General features: G+C 31.9%; 2 protein-coding genes across 8 annotated transcripts in view; one reads left to right on the top strand and one right to left on the bottom strand.

Annotated features, from left to right (window-relative positions):
- Nucleotides 1-20,892, bottom strand: part of Cngl (Cyclic nucleotide-gated ion channel-like) — a 444,433-nt gene that overhangs the window by 216,334 nt on the left and 207,207 nt on the right. The gene's annotated exons all lie outside the window — the stretch shown is intronic.
- On the top strand, nucleotides 10,754-12,619 carry LOC143193020 (uncharacterized). Its single transcript, XM_076398938.1, has 3 exons — nucleotides 10,754-10,912; nucleotides 10,965-11,164; nucleotides 12,329-12,619. Exons 1-3 carry the CDS (start codon nucleotides 10,890-10,892, stop codon nucleotides 12,577-12,579), a joined length of 474 nt encoding a protein of 157 aa, XP_076255053.1. The 5' UTR covers nucleotides 10,754-10,889; the 3' UTR covers nucleotides 12,580-12,619.

Genomic DNA, 20,892 nt, shown 5'->3' with positions numbered 1-20,892 from the left:
CATTAGGTTATTCTATAATATACAGTCCTTACAATAAAACAAACAATGCACATCATCAAAATTTATAATGCAACGTTGCCGCAACAAATTTAAGTTTTAATTTATTTTGCCTTTTCAACAAAATACTGATATAAATTAAACAACAAACAAAAATAACGTTATAAGATATAATTTATTTTAACATTATAGTACATCTAATGCATATTTATTGAAGCACTTAAACTACAGTTAACTAAACAGCCACAATAATTTGTAAGTTAGAGTTGTTTTATTATATTTACATTGACATATGACAAATGTGTCAAGTATCAACCCAAAATGAATTTTATAGACCGATCTGCGATAGAGTAATGCTATTAGTAAAATGAGAATGAAAATTGTTCCGAGTTTAAAAGGGATTTCTACGTTTTTTATAAACTGAATATGGCAATAGGTTCAATGGCATTAATGATACCAATTGACAGTTTTAATTGAAAAACTATAAAACATATTTTAAAAAGGTACTAATTACTGTGATTATTGACCTAGTCACTGAATATTTTATTGATCTGGATTAAGAGATATATCTGTAATATCCTCTCAACGTAAATAACTTAAAGAGGCTTATAACTTTTCTGCTTATCCTGACAAAACGTAACATCCTTTCGCATCAATCCCATTTTTTATCGAACGAACCCTACATGTAACTGTTTTAATTCGTCATAAACGACCCCACATATTAGATCGACAATTTCGACGATCAATTGATTGATCTGCAGGCCTGGATCGCATAAAACCGATTTATTGCCCCGTGCAGTCGTAAAATGTTTATCGGCCACCGTGGCGACATCTACGCCCAGAACGGGGAACCGTAAGTTCGAGCTGTAAAACCGCCGTCGTGCGTCGACGGCGCTGTAACGTTCTCGGTCGAACAACCCTATCCGGTCTGACTTGTCGGTTCCGCTACATTATCAATAAACGTATCTGTTATCTTTGCGAGCGTCGAACAATAGGTGCACTCGTTAATACGTCCGATGTTTACTTTCAAACGCGCCCGAATATTCAAAGTAGACGTCGACACCGGCTTTTTTCGTTGTTCGCTATTGTTCCAACGTTAAATCGAAAACATGCGGTTTTGTGTGCGCGTTTATTGTTCGCGTTAGATAATTCCACCGCCAAGTTTTAATTTTTTTGTCGACACGTTCAGTTCTATTTTTACGTTTTGAGACAATTCTGTTCAGTCGTATCGTAGCATGAGATTGTTGCAATACACATTTTTTGTTATATCGTTAAACAATAATTCCTTATAGCATACTAATTACTCTGTTATAAGAGATCAATTAAAAAGCCCCCTGCCTGACACATAGATGGCGGTACTAGAATTAAATGTTTTTTAGTTAGCCCTAATCCTCAAAAGATGCGTGTATAAATTTGACAACTGTCGGATCATTAGTTTGTGAGTTATAGTATTTTGAGTGAAGCACCTTTTGTTATTGTGAAAAAAATTGATAAAAAGGAATTTCGCGTGTTGATAAAATATTGCTTTTTGAAGGGAAAAATACAATTGAAGTAAAAATTTGGCTTGATACGGAGGCTTGATTGATTTCGGAATGATGATTTTGAATGACCGTAAATTGAAACAAAATGAAATAGCAGACACTCTAAAGATATCCACTAAACGTGTACATCATATCATTCACGAATATTTGGGTATGAGAACGCTCTGTGAAAAGTGATGCCGCGCGAGCTAATTTTTGACCAAAAACAACGAAGAGTTGATGATTCCAAGCAGTGCTTGAAGAGGATCAAGCCTGAATAATAAACCCGAGTTTTTGCGTCGATATGTGGCAATGGATGAAACATATGTGGCAATGGCTCCATCATGTCACTCCGAAGTTCAATTGACAGTCTGAGAGGATTGCACATGATGAATTCTCGTGTAGAAACTCGTAGAACATTCGATGCTATCCGATCGTATTCAATATTCAAATTGAAGTAAAGAAGTAAAACTTCCCGCAAATGTGATTTACCCTGTACAAATTCAGACAATATCAACTGACTTTTATTTGCTCACACTTTGGCGAAATGACATTTACCGAAAAATGGAGCCTGCCAGTTAAGCCTCAACAGCAAATTGTACAAATGTACCCGATGCGATTTAATATACAGTAATATCATCTATTGCATATCCTTTAAAATGAACTTATAGGCCTGATACGATATGAACTATACTTTTACCTTCATGTTTTTACGTAATATTATTAGTCCTTTATATTAATAAGAATATTTCAAAATAATATATAATATCTAGCGAATACCCGTGTATGATTTTATGTAGTCTTCTAAAAAATGCTTATATGTTTTAGAAAAAATAAGTATAATATTATGTTTCCAACACAAAAACAGTGCTTTTGACGTTATTTAGGTGGAAACGAGATTCGCGAAAAGATAGGACAGATGAAATGAGGTTGGCCGCCAATGTTTTACTGTCAACATTGATAACCTTACCTGATTATGATATTTACAAAAACATATATAGCATTTGCTAGTAAAATTGCAATATATATTCAAAGGTATTACTCAAGATAAAGATAATTTTCGTTTTCCTGAAGGAACGATAAGGGGTATTATATAGGAATTTAAAAGTAATGGCAAAAGTTACCTAGCCATTAATTAAACATTACAGAAATATAAAAAATGCTTTGTTCAGCTGCTTGGAAGGAAATAATGTCTGAAGGTCTTATATCTAAAAATAATTTTGTGAAATAATTAAAACAAAATGCGTTGGGAACTTTTTTGAACCATTTTGTACTATCATACATTGATAGAAGAATAGAAAAATGTATAAAGAAGACTCTCACCAAAAATTCAACTACATCATTTTTTTATGTCTACCGTCCTAATGAACTTTATTTTAATATTGAGTTTCCTTTTCAACACCTATGCTTCATATTGGCTCTCTGTTTAACATGAGCTCCTAAGTGACCAACTTATAACAAATACCACCCCAGAAGACATCCGGTTTCTCGGTCCAACGAACAGCAATAAGAAAATTAAAATCAAGATAAGAAACAGGTTAGGAAAAAAATATTAAATTGTTTTATAATATACAGTCTTTACAATAAAACAACCAATGCACATCATCAAAATTTATAATGCAACGTTGTCGCAACAAATTTAAGTTTTCATTTATTTTGACACTGACAACAAAATACTAATATAAATTAAATAATAAACAAACCTAACGTTATAAGATATAATTTATTTTAACATTATAGTACAGTAATTCCTGAAGGAAGGATAGAGGGCAAAAGTAATGACAAAAGTTACTTAGCCATCAATTAAACACTATAGAAAATATATAAAATTTCTTTGTTCAGCTGCTTGGAAGAAAATAATGTCCGAAGGTCTAATATATGAAAATAATTTTGCGAAATAATTATGCGTTGTGAAATTTTTTGAACTCAAGTAAGCTTAAATTAAATACCACCTAGTAACTAATCCATATTAGCGATTTCTAAAGTCACCTTCAATTAATCTTGACACCACTCTCTATGTTGATCTCAGATTTTGCTGCTTTATTAAGACCCAATGATATAAAGATTCATAAAATTTCGAAATGGGAGCTGAAACGTCAGCTATTCGTAATTTTTTATCAGAAAGCTATCGAAAACTAATGAGCATTATACTAAAAGCAAAGTTAGCAAAATACTAGATAATGGAAGCTAGGTTTTATATATTTGTCACATGTCTTTACATATTCTTGCTTTCAAAGTTTTGAATTTGTAATTGTAACTATATCTATAAACACTAGAAAATAATGCTTGATGACTTAGGGAATGGTTTCTAAGTTGAGGATGCTTCTAAAAGGTAGACGCCGAGACTGTGAATCATGATTCCACAAAAATATTGTTCAGCACAAAGAGGGCTCTAAAATATTATAGAAAATTCCAGTTATTGGAAGTATTCTGAAGAGAATAATTGTGAAGAGACATAATACTAATACACGAGTTTGGGTTTATTTAGAAACATTCAACAATTTCTTAGGTGGAGATGTCATTAGAAAAATAATGGTCAAAGCAACACACTGAACTATTAAAATCTTACATCATAGCCAGAATATTCAGAGCAAAAAAAGAGGAAGTCTACTATTCAAAAAAAGAGGCTGAAGCTCGTCTGAGATAGAAGTCAAGATAACCACAAGAAAGTGTATTGGGGCACAATTATTTAGCTATTTACATATGTGATATGTGGCACAAATGACCAATATCAAAATTGTTAATGGGTCGGCAACAATTTCGAAAAACAACATCCAAAAACAATAAAAATAATTGGACCGAAGCCTGAAGAAAAATTAACTTAAAATTGAGCCAATAAATAATAATCATTCCGTATACTAACAATGCTAAGTATTTCGGAAAAAATGAAAGAAATGGAATGGGATTTTAAAAAAAGTATTGATTATATGGAAGAAAATCACAATTACCAGTTCATAATAAATTAGTATTATATAAGCAAATAGTGAAACCTATATGGACCAACCGAATTCAATTATGAGAATGATCCACGAAAACCAATGTAAATATAATAGCAGTTTTCCAGGACAAAGTCCTAGAAAGCATAGTAAATGCATCCAGATATTATAGGACTCATTATTCATACCAAGACCTTCATATACCGACTGTCACTCAAGAAATCAAAACTATAACAAGGAGGCATAATGAGTAACTCCATTCTTATGTTAAAACATAAAAAATAATTAAACCGTTTGATCTTGTGTAGTGTGATGTAGTGAGGTGCATTTAGTAGAACGATTAGCAGTGTGAATACAAAAACATTATAAGACTAAAGACTAAGTTAGAGCTGATGGAACCTCCTAAATATATATCTATATTTAATTTATTGCAAAGTTAAATTTTAGGCTAGTCACCAACGAGTAATACTATTATAAATAATTTAGATAAACGTCATTAGAAATAATTGCATTTCATTAACAACGCCAAATACATAAAACATTTAATATTCTTTAAAGAAATTGTTAAATTATTGAAGAACACCGGGATTCAGTCAACTCATTTAAAATGCTAAATACTTCTCGCGGCAAGGAACCTATAATTTACAATTTTATGCTTATAACATTTTTATTGAAATTAGGAAACTTTTTACAGTAGCCACGTTTTATTGCTAGTATAATTATATAAAAAAGAACGGTCGCAATATTGAGGCAAGATATAAAAGCCGCTGTGTTATGTCGACTTTAAGATAATCTGAGGTTATAAAAACCTATAACTAAGTTGGTATATCGTTTGGTTTAGTTAAGTTGTAAAGAAGTCTTCATGTTTCGAAATGAACGCGGCAAAGAGGATGAACTTTAAATGAAATTATTCTAGTCTGAATACTAAAATTTTTAAATGTTAAAATTGTATATTATTTAAAATTTTGTATGTTCCATATTAAACTAACTATTCGTCGATGAATTTAATGTACATTTTATATGCTATAAGTATTAGTATTATTTCCCTCAAGATGTATAGTAACACCACGCATAATCTATTCAAAATACCTGTGAACTCATGTCTTCAAGATGAATAATCTAATGCCTATTCAAATTTGTAAATTTGTTTCATTTTCGGATAATATTTTTCACCTCATTTTATACGAGTTAAAAAGAGACACAGTGCTGTCTAATGAGTCTGAACATGTCACGGATGAACCTATAAATTTCGTCTACTTGTTAAAGGTCTCAAAATTTTTCAAATCATTATATAATAATGAATCAGATTATATACCAATTAATAACTTCGAACAGAAATGAGATAATTAGTTACTTCTTACCAGTAAAATGCATTAGAGAGGTAAGTATTGTTACTATTAAATATTAAATTTCTGGGGTTTTTATTGAAAATACTTTTATTGTGTTGTAGCTGCACTGAATATTAAGATTAAAATCTGTAAAAAGAAACAATATAATTTTGGATTCCCTCGTCTAGTTCTATTCAATATTATATATCAAATATAATTATATATCAAATATAATCAAATTTACGAAATATATAAAAATTGTAAGTAGTTTGTTCAATATTAACATAATTAAATAGAATTATTTCAGAGATAAATATTAGTCTGGACGGTATCCATAGAATACCTAGGGATAGAGCAATTCTTTTGGGAATGTAGGACATTCCTTCACACAGTGTTAGGAAACATACGACTTAAATAGTGTAAAGAATGTCCACGAAAAGGTCTAATGGAACTTTCTGACGTTGCTTTAAAAAGAATATATTTTTTAAAAGCATACTTCGATAGACATAGATATTTCAAAATGGAACATCAGGCCACTTTTGGCAATATGCTAATGAATAAAACATAAAGACAACAAACATTAATAAATTTACTATACGTTTTTGTTCAGGTTTGAAAATCAGCTGACATGTAATTCACAGTGGTGGAAAGGATCTCAAAAAATGGAACGACAAAGAGTAATTAAGGAATGGATTGCATAACATAAATTAAGTTTTCAAAGTACTATGTTAAAGAGTGAAGTGTTTCAAATTATTACTAGGTATATTTAAAAGAACTGTTAGATCAGATAGCTGAACAACAGAATATACATGACATTTTGGTTAAACTCTGTTTTACTCAGTTAAACATTGTTTTAATTCATTTTGGTTTTGACATACAACAAAATTCTAGTCTTTATTAATTAATCGTATAAAAATGTTATCAAATATAATTTATTTTAACATTATAGTACTTTTAAAAACTACAGTTAATTATACAACCACAATATTTTAGAGGTTAGAATTCTAACCTCGCTATTGCTTCCAAGAATTTTGCATACGTCTGGAAAACGGACGACTTGGACAGTCTCATTCGTTTACATGTTTCAACTAATCAGACAGCATTGCGTCTCTTTTTAACTAGAATAAAATGTAAAAATAGTGTCTGATTCTAAAACAAATTTACAAATTGCGGTAGGCAATACATCTTGATGACAAATGTACAAAAGAACTTTGAACAGACTGGACAAGCTGTGGTGTCTATTTAATTAAACGTAGATTAAGTCCTTCTATAATTATGCATTAAATTTACAATAATGTTAAAATAAAATATATTTTATAACGTTATTTTTGTTTCATTATTTTATTTACATTAATATTTTGTTGCCAGAACAAAAAAATTTGATGAGGTGCATTGGCTGCTTTGTAGGACGTGTTAGTACATAGAACTAATTAAGCATAATGAGATTAATGAGAAAAAAAATAAAATGAAAATAAAAGGTTTTGGCATTTTCGAAAATCATTAAAAATATTTTATCTTACGGGGCAAATCTGTTCCACTCAGGTGCAATAAAATGCCGCCTCTTTATTTTTCTCAAATAAATCATTTCAGGCAGATTGGTCGACGGAAAATTGTTCCGAGAGTCAGGTGAACATTCGCGCTTCGTTTAATTAATATAAAGGCGAAAATGAGCACATTTTAATTCGTTGTTTTTAAAGGAGAAAAACAAAGCGTATCGATGGAGGAGCGGGAGAATTTGTGTGGACTTTTGTTGTCGACAACAGTTCGTCTAATTAAATTTATTACTACCAAAAGTAGAATGCGCTTTATTTGTCCCATTATCTTAATTACATTTTTACTTTCCTGTCAATATCTGTCTATTCGCATTATTAAATTCCGGCTATAATTTATTAGTATTCTGTTGAATATTATGAACTTTCTTAAGGATAAGTTTCCTTATCTTTTGTCGTTCCTTCCAAAGTACATTAATATAAAAAATATAACTATTATGTATTTAATTATCATTGAAACTATATGTTACCAACAAAGTAACCAACAAATATAATTTGGACATAATAAAATTAGTAGTTTTCATTATTTACAAGCGGTAATTATAATATGATGTTTAATTCTCGTTAAATAAAATAAAACATTGGAGTAGTGTTAAATGTCAGTCAATACATAAATGCGCTCACCACTCATCATGTCCATCATGCTACCGGTCTGGCCGCACACATCCTTCATGCTGTTGACTAAAGTAAATAGTTCTGGACCTAACCAAAGCCTTCGCTGCCACGACAGACTGGCACGACAGTCTGCTCGCAAAGTGCGTAAGGCAGGTCTCCCCCAGAAGAACGTAGGTCTCGGACAGATCTTTCCAGGTCAAGACAAACAACAAATCGACGCTGGCGTACCTGAAGGTTCCCCGCTGGCTCCAGCATAATTTAACCTTATTATTTCGGATCTGCCGAGAACAGAGCACATTGGCGTCATGTTTTACCTTGACGACACTGTTTTCTTCACGGCCAGGTTCGAGGCTATAATTCAAGAATGTTTACAGAAGCAGCTCGATCATGCGGTCAAGTGTTCAAAATTCTGAAGGTTGCAAATCCCAGGGCATCATTTTCCATAAGAAGCGTTACGCACTGCCCGTTTCGCAACTTAAAATCGACACCGCAATAATTCTATGACTGGATAACGTCACGTACCTAGGTCTCCACTTCGACAGACGTGGCATTCCCAAATCCAGAAACAATCCAGAAAGGTAACTCTCCATCAAATACTTATTTTACAATCTATATACACATCTAATATCTACTTCAAGTTTGTTACACCCAACTAGGTGAAACGGCTTTAAGTTTTATAATATATGCTCCTCAGGAGTATCTTAAACGCTCCATAGATTTCAGAAATTATAAAATTCATAGGGAAACTGACACTCCAGAAATCAAGCACTCCAGAAATCAAGCACTCCAGAAATCAAGCACTTCATATCTCTATCATACCACAAACAACAACTCAACTCAAGTTTTTTCTCAAAACGCGATTGTTCGCGAGCTGGTCGACATGCTAGGAGTTTAGCACCACATCACCGCTAACATCCCACTGTCCCAGGCTGAAACGACCTCATCCTTCGCTAGAGTCATAACTTTTGCCCCTATACGACAATATGCAGTCGTGTGTAAACTCAAGTTCGCGAATCTATAGTTAGTTTCATTATCTGTTATTTCGCCAGGTCCTCGTGCGCAACAACGGCTGCCTGATCAGCGGGTTCCATATCTCCAAACTTAATGCAGTAGCAGTAGCAACCCACAGAGGCCAACTGTGAGGTGGTTTCGGTTTAGTGTATTAGTAAGCCCAGAGGCTGTCCCACATTACCCGGTCCAACTTGTCACTCCAGGGCAAGTATCCGCGATCAGATGCGTCATTCCACCGCCTGGTTTTAGGCCAGAGCAAGAAAAAAGAGCTTATGCATAAATGTATTAAGTAGTAAATTATACCCATAATCGCCCTGTGGTCGAAATTCGACCACATTTTAAAAATTTGATCATGCATTTCTAATAATAGACTACAGAATATAACTTAAAAATGATATGTTACTATTACTAAAACTCATTTTGGCAATATTTTCAAAATGAGATTAGCAACATATTTGATAAATAACATTAATCAAAGTAACAAATGTCTGTATATTATAATATATACAGGTTATCTGAAGAACTAACCACCCACACCCACCAACTTTTTTAAATGGCATATAATTAACTCTAATTTCTATTAAGTTTTAATAATAAGCAACAGACTATTAATAAATGTAAATTACTGCATCACTGAACATTATAACTAAAGCATCATGACTAAGATTATTTTCAGACATTCAACTTTGGAGCACCAAATATAAATATTAATGAATTTATTTACTTTTATGGTTTAATGGGATCCATTTGAGCAAGTTCAAGTATACTACTGACATGGATCAAGACTAGAGAAAGTAATCTGCAAACTAGAAGATTAAAATTATCGCTAGACAAAACTGTTGCTGCGAGATTTAGTAAAAAACGTTACTAATAATAGTCCATTGATAGAGAAGTAAACGCTCTCCTGAGCGCCGGCTCTGGATTGATGACGATGATGATTAAAAATCTAAACGGAAAATATTAAATAGGATGTCTCATACTACCAGTAATGCTTTCTTCCAAAGTGGTAACCATGGTGGCAATGACAGGAAATAGCAACCAATGAATGACAATATTTTTTATAAAAATGTTCTCATAATAAATGATAATTTAATGGTAAAGATAACATTATGGCCACAAATCAAGTGATCCACATCAATAAATAAAATTAAAAAACAATAAAATTGTCGTTATTTTCCAAAACAAAATTCGCAGATCAATAGCAGTTTTTGCTTTTGAATATTCGTGAGACTGCTTAGATTACACCATATAACAGTAAATAGCAATGCACATCATCACAATTTATAACGTCAACACATCGTAATATTGCCGCATCAACTTTAGAATTTTAGTTTATCTTTGCCGGTTTATAACTTTCAATTATTATCACAAACATTTTAAAGAACTTTTTACACATTTGGCAACATTGTCCACTAATACTCTGTTATCCATTATAATGGAGAAAGTACAATCAAATTGTATCAGAAACATTACAAGCGTTATTTTTGTTCAAGCTAGCTAGACATCCATAGAAGCCTTGTCACATGTATCATTTTTCTTCCTTAATATATCTTGAAATTAGAGAACTAAATCATATATTAATTCTAGTACAATGCTTCTAAATTGTTCAAAATGACAAACAGAAACTACATTTATTAATTACTAATCTATGTTAGTTACTGCTCTATAATATTTCTTAATGTAAAAAATGTGAACCATTGTGGTATCGTATTTCTCAATAATTTTTGTTGTAATTTATTTTATTGTAGGTTTTATGCATATGCTGAAAGCAGCAATAAAACTTAGCGCGTGATAATTTCAATAAGTATATAGTATAGTTAAAATTGCTACATATTATTTTATATTTCATACGAAAAATTCGTGACTTGAATGTAAAACAGGCGCAGTTATATAGAATCGCTCGGAACTGAATATTATGACCTAAGGTTTGCCATGACGAAGTTGCTTCTTTTCTGGTACGTACGTAATTTTAAAAAGCAGTTATAAATATATGATTGTTATTTTTAGTTTCCTGGGGCTTATGTGCACATCTGATAGCAAAATTATTTCGTCGAATGACATAAAAGATGACATAAGTGATGTATATGTAGAGAAAATTTTAGCAAAATTTATGTATCTTTTTGACCAATCTCTGGAATTATTCAACACGCTCACAAGTTCAAATACCACTTCTGATGACTTAATGAAAATTATCAGAAAAGTGGATGGTAAGTGTGATATAGGATGTATGTATCTGTTGGTTTCTTTCTAAAGAGCGTGTTATTTCGACAATGACTAGTACTAGTAATCATAAATGAATAGAGCTTGAACTCAATCACTCATCATGCCTTCGTCCTAAAATCCTAGGTATCTTCTTTCGACTTTCGCTACATCGTGGATCTGCTCTTTTTGCTCGCCACTCGTGTCGCCCAAGTTTTATGAAAAAATGAAGATGTGAGTGCAGAAAATAGACTTTCAGACACATTGAAATTTCAATATTTTGGTATTTTTGCAACAAATTGTTAATTACGTGCTTGTAACAATGTTATGTGTGGTTACAGCGAGAGTTTTGAACAACACTTTGAAATGATACCCGTGCTGCTGCTTCATTAGGTGATAAACATTTTGCAAACTTTGCATCTGATATTAGTTTTAGAAGTATTTATTCTTAATAAGTTAAATGATATCCTTCCAGATCGAAATCGCTATCATTGCTTGCCAGTGATGAAGACGAAGCTCCTAGGCATTTTTTGCACTTCTGCCTGGGCAAATTGGCAATGTATCACCGTCCATACGTGGAATTGATTTCGGCACTGATGATACGTTAGGTTTTTTATACTGTGCTGTTTTTTTACTTTATACCAATGATATTAATCGAGCAAAAGTAGTCATCATCTACATAATTATGTCCATAACGTTGGTATAGAGAATGAAAGGTAAACATTTTTGACGTGAAGTGACCACTTGTACAGCTCCTTTCTGCACGTTTAAGAAAACAATTTCGGTATCTATAGCTTGCCAGTGTTACTATAGCAAAACCAAAGCACTGTAAATACGTACCTTGAGTGTAGTTGTCATATTTCCACGTTTACCGAGCCTATAATATTGAGAAACGTAATAAAACACTTTGAATCAAACTCGCATGATTTTTCTGTATTTTTACATGTTCTGAAGCATAATCGCAGAACAAAGACAAATTCCAAATGATGTTTTTCCATGATGATGTTGCGAACTGGAGATCTGAATTCAGAGCATTAAATAATGTAAAGAATCATTTTAATTTGCTTGGCTCCAAAAATTGACCCGAATTTGTAAACTTGTGTAACTGAACGTTGTATTTCCCTTAATTACAGAACAATTATTTATGTGTATTGTACAAATATTTGTTTCAGATGTATACCGATTTTTGGTAGAAGATAATTATTTACAAGATGAAATCATGTCGAAAGGAAATCGAAAAAGTTTCAAGAAACGGGTTAGAAGGCAAGATGCGTCACAAGACACAGCCGGATATATTGGCCAATACGTAACCCCCGTAGTGGAGAAATTAAAAAATGTGTACAAAACAGTTCAGCAAAAAGTCGGTGATGCCGTTTCCACCTTATTCAGACATGTGTTCTCTGAAAAAGTTGATAAAGCATAGACTTAAGATTTTAAAATAAATAAATATCGAAGAGAACAAATATTCTGTTGTTATAATATTATTATATTGATTGCAATATTTCCTAATACTTTATTGGAATTTTTTGATTGAAGACAATGGAATTTATTCAAAATATCTTCTAACTCACTTAAACATTACATCTTGGTATACAGTGTATCTATATTCTTCCATAGATTATTAACAGGTTTATGTAACATTTTTTTAGCAAAATTTGTTTTATTCAACATAATTTCCTTCAATGGAGATACACTGATCATAGCGACCTTCCAAATCTTCGATACCATTTTTAGAGTACGATTTGTGCTTTACTTCAAAATAGGCCTCAATTTCGCCGATCACCTCTTCATTCGACGAATGAAGCGATTTCGATTTCTTCCCAGCGAGCATCCTTTTGAGATCTGAGAACAGGAAATAGTCGCTGGGGGCCAGATCTGGAGAACACAGTGGATGAGGAAGCAATTCTAAAAATTCATAGATTTTTGTCATCGTTTTCACTGACTGGTGAGACGGTGTATTATCTTGATGAAGCAGCACGTCCTTTTTCTTCAAATGCGGCAATTTTTCGGCGATTTCGTCCTTCAAACGGTCCAATAACGCTATGTAATAGTTGCTGTTGATTGTCCTTCCTTTTTCAAGGTAGCCAATAAAAATTATTCCATGCGCATCCCAAAATACAGAAGCCATAACCTTGCCAGCCGACTGTTGCGTTTTCCCACGATTTGGAGTAGGCCCATCGTGTGCAGTCCACTCGCATGACTGTCGATTAGACTTCGGAGTGAAATAATGGAGCCATATTTCATCCATTGTCGCATATCGATGCAAGAACTCGGGTTTATTACGCTTGACCATCTTCAGACACTGCTCCGAATCATCAACTTATCGTTATTTTTGGTCAAAAGTGGGCTCGAACAGCACCCAGTTTGCATAGAGCTTTCTCATACCCAAATATTTGAGAATGATATGATGGTATTTCATTCAATTTCAATTTCATCAGTCATTCAAAATCATTTTTTGGATTTTTTAAATGTTTTCGTAGGTAACAAACTCTTTTGGACGTCCACTGCGTTCACCGTCTTCGGAGCTCATTTCACCACGTCTAAACTTAGCATACCAATTCTTGATAGTTGAATTTTCTTGATTGCATTACCATGATTGCACTAAGAGTCCAAACACGCCTTAATAAAAATAAAATTTTGGACGAGCATTTTTTGCGTATTAAAGCTAGTGAAGTAAAATCGACGCATTATGGAAATGTAACATGTTTTTATTTTGTGTAAAAAGAACATGCCTACCACCAAATATTAGTAATTGCCAACTCATGGTGTACATATAGGCAAACGTTTAACTTATAAGCACACACTTGACAAACGAAAACAACTTGAATATACTAAAGTAAATGTATTGGAAGTGTGAATAAGGAAGAAGCTCTTTTAATTTACGCTGTAATCCTGTTTGCAATACTTTATCAAAAGCCTGAGATATATCCAAGAATACAACCGAGCAATACCTTATGAAATCACAAATATTAATCTTGTAAGTCGATAGGACGTGATATCTTCTAATATTTGTCAGACTTGAGAATCATAATAATTTCAGCCACTTTCTTGTAGAATTTTCCGAGAACTACCAAATCTTTTCTAGCAGTATTTGTAAATGATTTCAAGTTATTAACATCGAGCAGCATTATTACGCTTATTTTCTCCCAATCATTATACAATTTCCTTCATACTAAAAGCTCATGCTGGAATAGATTCAATTGAAATGGGGATTTAGGATAATGGGAGTCAAATGGCTCTTATTCTCTTTTAGAAAAGTCCAAAACTAAATGCATAATCATTAACAACTAATCACTGACCCTTTTTTATAAGTATATGATATTTTCTCATATATTCTTATTCTGGTTACCGTTATCCCTCACTACAACCAAAAAGCTGTTTAAGTAGAGGAAAGATAAAGAAAAAAAAAGAAACACAGGCCTTAAACAACGACATTTTTTTAAGATAAACCTATCGGAACTTGGAATTGGTTCTTCACAAATTAAAATATAAAGTCCACAATTGGTATGTTTACGGCAATATTAAAAATTAATGCATGTTGCTCGAACATCAAGTTGGGTTTACCAAATTTCCTTATTTTTATCTCTGGGATAGCAAAAACCGATAAAATCACTGGATTATAAAGAGGCCGCCGTGGAAGCTTAATGCTGATGATAAAAACATGGCCCAGGAATTTTAGTACTTAATTCCAAATAAAATTCTTTTATCCCCGATGCACAATAAGTTGGGATTGGTGAAGTAGTTTGTAAAAACACTTTCCAAAGGTGGAGATAGCTTTATTATTTAAAATTATCTAGGTCCTTGTGAAGCAAATATGAGGGGAGTTATTTATATAAGATCAAACATTGGATTGCTCATAATTGACCCACGAATTCATCACGACAATGAAGGATCGTCAGAAAAAATTATGTATAGCGATTAAGCTGGTCATAGGGATATTTATTTATCGTAAAGGCCCTGACTATAAACCAATCGTCAAAAGAATGTTAAAAAGATTTTCAAGTTTTAATTATCTAATTTTTTATAATTATAAATTTTCTTCACTCTCACCTCAACTACTTTCCAGAAAATTTAAGCTTTTGGAGTAAAGAGCAAACTGAATTATAAAACTGGACATTAAAGGGAACGACAATATATACCAAGGAGCGTCTGAATAATATCAGATTATTATTCGCCCTTTCATCGCTGGCAGATATATCAAATTCTTCGTACAAACAACAATGTAGAAAGAGGAGCCTCACTGGGAAAATACAAAGGTTTAAGTTTAAACTTGCTTAGTTTTTTTTAATTAGTGAATGTATATTAGATACGAAATATTTAGCGTCAATGGTTTATAAATAAAATAATATTGGGTTATCTATTATTTGAAAGTAATAACTCGTTGTCAAAGTTGCGAAGAAAATTGTCATCCTATGATTGAGAAAGAAGTCATTTTCGAAATCAGAGTACCCAAAAATATTAAGATTACATCACTAAATCTAAACAGCCCTTAGAAATTTATGTTTGCAATCCTGTGCAATTTGTGTTTGCCTTTTTATAATTTCTACATTTATAAAGTAAAAATGATCAATTACAATATAATAAAAACCAAAACCTGTGTTAAAGTAAAACTATTTTAATGATTATTGAAAGTATTTATAGGACTTTTATCTTAAATGATGTCCTATATATGAATGTTCTATATGAATACACTGAATTTGTTCTACTGATAATTCGGCCAGGCCAAAATAATTCATAATTAACAATACCACGAGTTTTACGTCTTACTATATTTTTATAATACTGGTAAGAGGAAAAGATATTGACTATACAAAAAGGAGTAATATACGACTATTTTTATAAACCTGTCAGTGACTATTTTCCCCACGCTATTGTTAGTGTATACGAATTTATCAGTAGTCCTTGCCAATATATGTTTCCGTTCCATCTTATTTCTTCGACGGCACATTTATCAACATGTCCCTTTTAGACTTTTCGCACATTTCTAGCATTCGGCTACACAGCGTACGGTTTCTTGTGATGCCTATGTTCCTTAAATACCATTTTAAAAGTATTCGCTCGACAAATAAAGAACCAATGATCTATATGAATCGAAAATAATGAACTATGGAAGAATGAATTAATTAATTATTGAAGCGTTTTAGTCGGAAAAAATATTAATGCAAGTATAAACGTAATTTTATTGTGATATTTTCGACACTGTTACCAATATTTGATAATCGTTCAATAAATATTTTTATATTAATATACAATATATTAACAATATTTCAATACATGTGCAGTTCTGAGAGTAAAAATTTAAAACAAAATTATGTAAATTTGTGCTTGTGTCTGTTTCTGATTGTTTACATACAAAAGTGAAAAACAACTAAATAACAGCCACTTCAGTAACACCACTAATAGGCTGAGGCTCCTAGGTTCATTGCACAGAGGGTTTAATGTTTAGTCTCAGTGACTAGAAGTATAACTTAGTTGGTAAAAAAAGAACTCTAAATATTACTAGATCAAGACTAAGATTTGATTCTTTTGTACACTTAACTTACCAATTCTTTTATCTCGTCTTAGACATGAAGTCATTTGGTTAAAATGCGACAAACAATGAACCGCTGTGGAACAAATTGAAAAACGCAGATTACAATGGTTTGGATATGTTTAGACGTCTGCAGCGTAATCGACTTTTCAGGTGGAAAATTGATCAAGATCATAGAAATCGATGTGAAAAATATAGACTAACATTATCCAAGGCCAGAGCACCTACGACCCACCGCCAACTGTGACGAGATTTAAATAGATTTGAAGAATATTGTGCAATGAATATTTTCGTGAAGAAGGTTGAGACGTGGAAAGTCTCCCGGAACGCCGACTATAGATTGATGACGATGATAATGAAAACAGGAACTCTAAAATATAAGGAAGAAAGTGAAATAGATAATATATTACTAAAGAACATTTATGATAAGCTTCTTTATGTTTTGAACTTTTCATAAATAATTTCATATATTAAAAAAAAAGAAATACTTATATTTATAATGGTGTTTGATGCATCTTGTTTTTAATGAGCTGGAAACTGTACAATCGACACATTTTTTGTCGCTTATTATATATAATATTGTGACTTAATCTCACCAGTCTGGTAACAAAATTACCAATCTACATTCTTATAGAAGAAAATTATTCAGTCGGAGTTTGACCCGTTGTTATGTGACCTCGTTGCACCTCAAGACAATGCACTAGGCTCTGTTCGTAAAACTACACAAATATATATTTAATAGTAATATTCTACAAGGTTTCTCAAAAGAATTTAATTTACCGCGAGAACGCAATGAATCTGAAGGACGCAAATATTTCAATCAGTATCCTCGCTCTTGGGAACTCTGTCACTATGTTTTCGTTTAATAGAGATTTTTAAAGAGGATAACGGAGCGCTTGTACCCACTACTGCAATGACGCTTCAAGAATTCTTGTCATTCGAAAATTGATAAAAAGTTTGTAAAAATCACTACAACTCGAACTTGACAGTCAAAAATGGCAGGAAATTTAGGTAGTGTGAATTAATCTATATGCGATCATTCAAACTTTCCATTTAGAAGCTGCCTCCTAGATAATTCTGTTAATAAAATAGAACTTAGAATAGATAATAGAACCCCAGATTAACAATCAGAGTATTACTTTCGTAAACTTCGTAAACAAGGAAATTAAACGTTTTTAAAGTTGGCTAACGTCTTGTAAAACAAACTCGTTTATTTGCCTAAAGTGGCCATATGAGGTAAGATATTGTTGCCAAGCTTTATTGTTTCTTATGACGTTTCTGAATGAAATTTACCTTTAGTTGATATTAATGATCCCTAGTCATGCCTATCTCAAGTAATGTATAGAATTTGTATTAAATATATTTAACAATAAATAAATTACAAAAAATAATAATATTATTGATAATGATATTTATATTGTCCAAATATATATAAATATAATTAGTTTTATAACAAATAATAAAATAAAATAGTGTATCTGAATCCTGTACTACTACTAGTTTTGATCTGGTCAGAGGATATTTCTTCTGAAAAAGTTGTAAAAATAAAAACGATTTAAAAGAATTCCACCAAAATATTCACTGAAACAGAAATATGAAACAGTTATATGCTAGGATGATCCACAGTATTGCTGTATTTCCCAAACAAATATATATATATATATATATATATATATATATATATATATATATTAAAGTTCTATATTCTTTTTACCAACTAAGGTTTATCTTGACTGGACCTAATGTTTAACATGACCAATTTAGAAATCATCCCAGAAAACATTCGATCTTACACAGCCTGGTTACTGGCGTGATTGGGATCCTTTTCCTGGTCGAATTTTGGACACAAACTAAGGCCATCACTAATGTTAAATAAGCACAAAACATGAATATACAACCACGCAGAAGAAGGATTTGAACCCGCGACTATAACAACAGTAGATCGTCATTACCACTGCATCAACCAAGCCGGTTAACAAGAAATACTTTTACTATCGCTCTCTTTAACTAAACAAGAGCAGTATCAGGACGTCGCAAAAAAACGACTGAAAGATTCAAATAAATAATCAGAAGAAGTGCGTGTTTATAGACAAGATAAAAAACAGTTTATATCATATTTATATTAAAGAGCATATATTTACTAAAAATATTGAAATAACATTAGATATCCATATTGTTATTAAAAGAAAACATACAAACAGAAATTGCAGATAATTTAAAGAGCTGTACTAACTAGTATTCGTTCACAAAAGAAACAATGTCACGTAATTAAAGTGCATAAAAGGCATAAAATAACACCTCTCAATATTTGCTGCAGTTCTTGAATTAATTTTACATTCAGAAAACTCACAGTAATTATTCCATTTATTCAAATTAAACTCGAACAAACATTTCGTTAAGGCGTGTTGATTTTGTCGAAGCTATTAGAACTACGTAAAGTTTGTTTTTATTAGACTGTTTATAATCTCCTATCTAGGCTTCTTACTAACATCTATATCCTTTTTAATATGGATTTCTTTTTTACCGCATCTAATTAAATGTTTAAGTTCCTTAGAGGACCTACTAAGATACTGACCACATTTTTTAAACTAAATTTTAATCTTTAAGAATTTCTGAATAATAACCCGAAAGTCACAGCATTAAACACTTAGGTGATCTTCTTGGCCTTGCTCGTTATACCTGTATAAATATTTTATCAATACACACTGTATTAACGGTTTATCCAATAGGTTATAATTATTTTTTTTATTAATATTTTCATTTTTATCGAAAACATTGAAGATTTAATGTGGAATTAAATCCAATAAGACACTACTGTTTGTGAAAATATTGTTTTAATATGTTTTAAATTCGAGTAGGCTACTTTTTCTTTTTCGAAATGGGCTTTAGAATATTAAAATATACAAGAATTTTATAGTTATGTTATAGTTACAGTACAATATCATTTAATATTACCTATTTAAGTAAAATCTAGATATTTATTCAATTGCCAATTTCTATTGTTGAATAACACTTATTCTAAAAACAATTTTGAGTGTATTGTTAATTTTCTGTTATTCCACCAGTTCCGGTGTAACCCGTAACCTAAATCAACTTCTACAGTTTGACCTAATTTAACTTTTCTCTTTGATTGTTGTTTCATTTTTCAATATGTTCACAAACCACTGAGAACCTCGAAAACCTATAAGCCGGTTATTCACAAAATATTATTATAAGAATAAGAAAGAAAAAAGCTTTTATCTGCAGGAACGTTTAAATATTTTTTTTTGTTAAAGTGGTTGCCATCCTAATTTATCATGTTTACCATGAATTATCTATATTATTTTTTCTTGTTATGTTAAAACAAAAATGTTTAGCATATTAAAAGTAGTATGTTTTATTAAAAAAATAGCTGTATGTATTAAAGTCTCTTTCACCAACGAGGGTTTATTTGGACTGGAACTCGGCATTAAGCCTACCGATTGGCGAGTGACCAACTTGGAAATTATCACAGAAGACATCCGGTTTTACCCAGCCTGGTTACTGGCATGACTGTCGTTTCCTTGTCGGATTTAGCACTCTTGCCTAAGAACAATCATAAAAGTTAAACAATCCCAAACATAAATTTACGGCCATGCCCCAGCAGGATTTGAACTCGCGACTATCGCAACTGTAGGAACACCGTCCTGTCGCTTTACCACTACGCCAACCAAGTCGGCTATTTTGTTATTATTTAGTTCGCAATGTATAGCCATAGTCAATGATTAAGGGTGTTCTTTCTATAAGGATCTCTCTTTATCTCTGGTTAAATTAAAAACAAACAACCGAACGATCTCCAATAATAGATAAAATTATTATTGAATATTACAAACTTTTTTTAAATTCTGTGTACTGGACACCATTACACACTGCCAAATTCAATTAAGTATTCCGTGCTTCCCCAAAATTTAAATATCAGAAAATAAAGGCAACGTCGAGGACATTTTGCGTTTATTTTTTTACTTTTTGCGACGCTGCGAGATTCAATGTTGAACTCTGTCGAGTGCACAGATTGAAGTGGCAAGGGACCTTTTTTTATCCCACTTGAAAATGTCGCGGAAATAACATTTACTCACTATTAGCCCGCTGATGCGGAAACCATGGGTCAATTGGCAACGAATTAGAGACGAATAAAGATTTTTGGAAGAACTGCTAACAACCCAAAATATTTCCATAAAATATAATTTA

This window comes from Rhynchophorus ferrugineus, unplaced genomic scaffold (genome assembly GCF_030347505.1).
Source record: "Rhynchophorus ferrugineus isolate W39M unplaced genomic scaffold, kcgeb_rfMv2 rfM3, whole genome shotgun sequence".
Classification (NCBI taxonomy): Eukaryota; Metazoa; Arthropoda; class Insecta; order Coleoptera; family Curculionidae; genus Rhynchophorus; species Rhynchophorus ferrugineus.
The sequence above is the reverse complement of the archived record's forward strand: the minus strand, read 5'-3'. Positions and strand labels throughout refer to the sequence as shown.

What these genes read in the sequence shown, in the direction of transcription:
- LOC143193020 (XM_076398938.1), top strand. Translation starts at nt 10,890, where the DNA reads ATGACGAAGTTGCTTCTTTTCTG. An exon ending in ACGAAGTTGCTTCTTTTCTG is followed by an intron (nt 10,913 to 10,964) that starts GTACGTACGTAA and finishes TGTTATTTTTAG; the next exon opens with TTTCCTGGGGCTTATGTGCA. An exon ending in AATTATCAGAAAAGTGGATG is followed by an intron (nt 11,165 to 12,328) that starts GTAAGTGTGATA and finishes TATTTGTTTCAG; the next exon opens with ATGTATACCGATTTTTGGTA.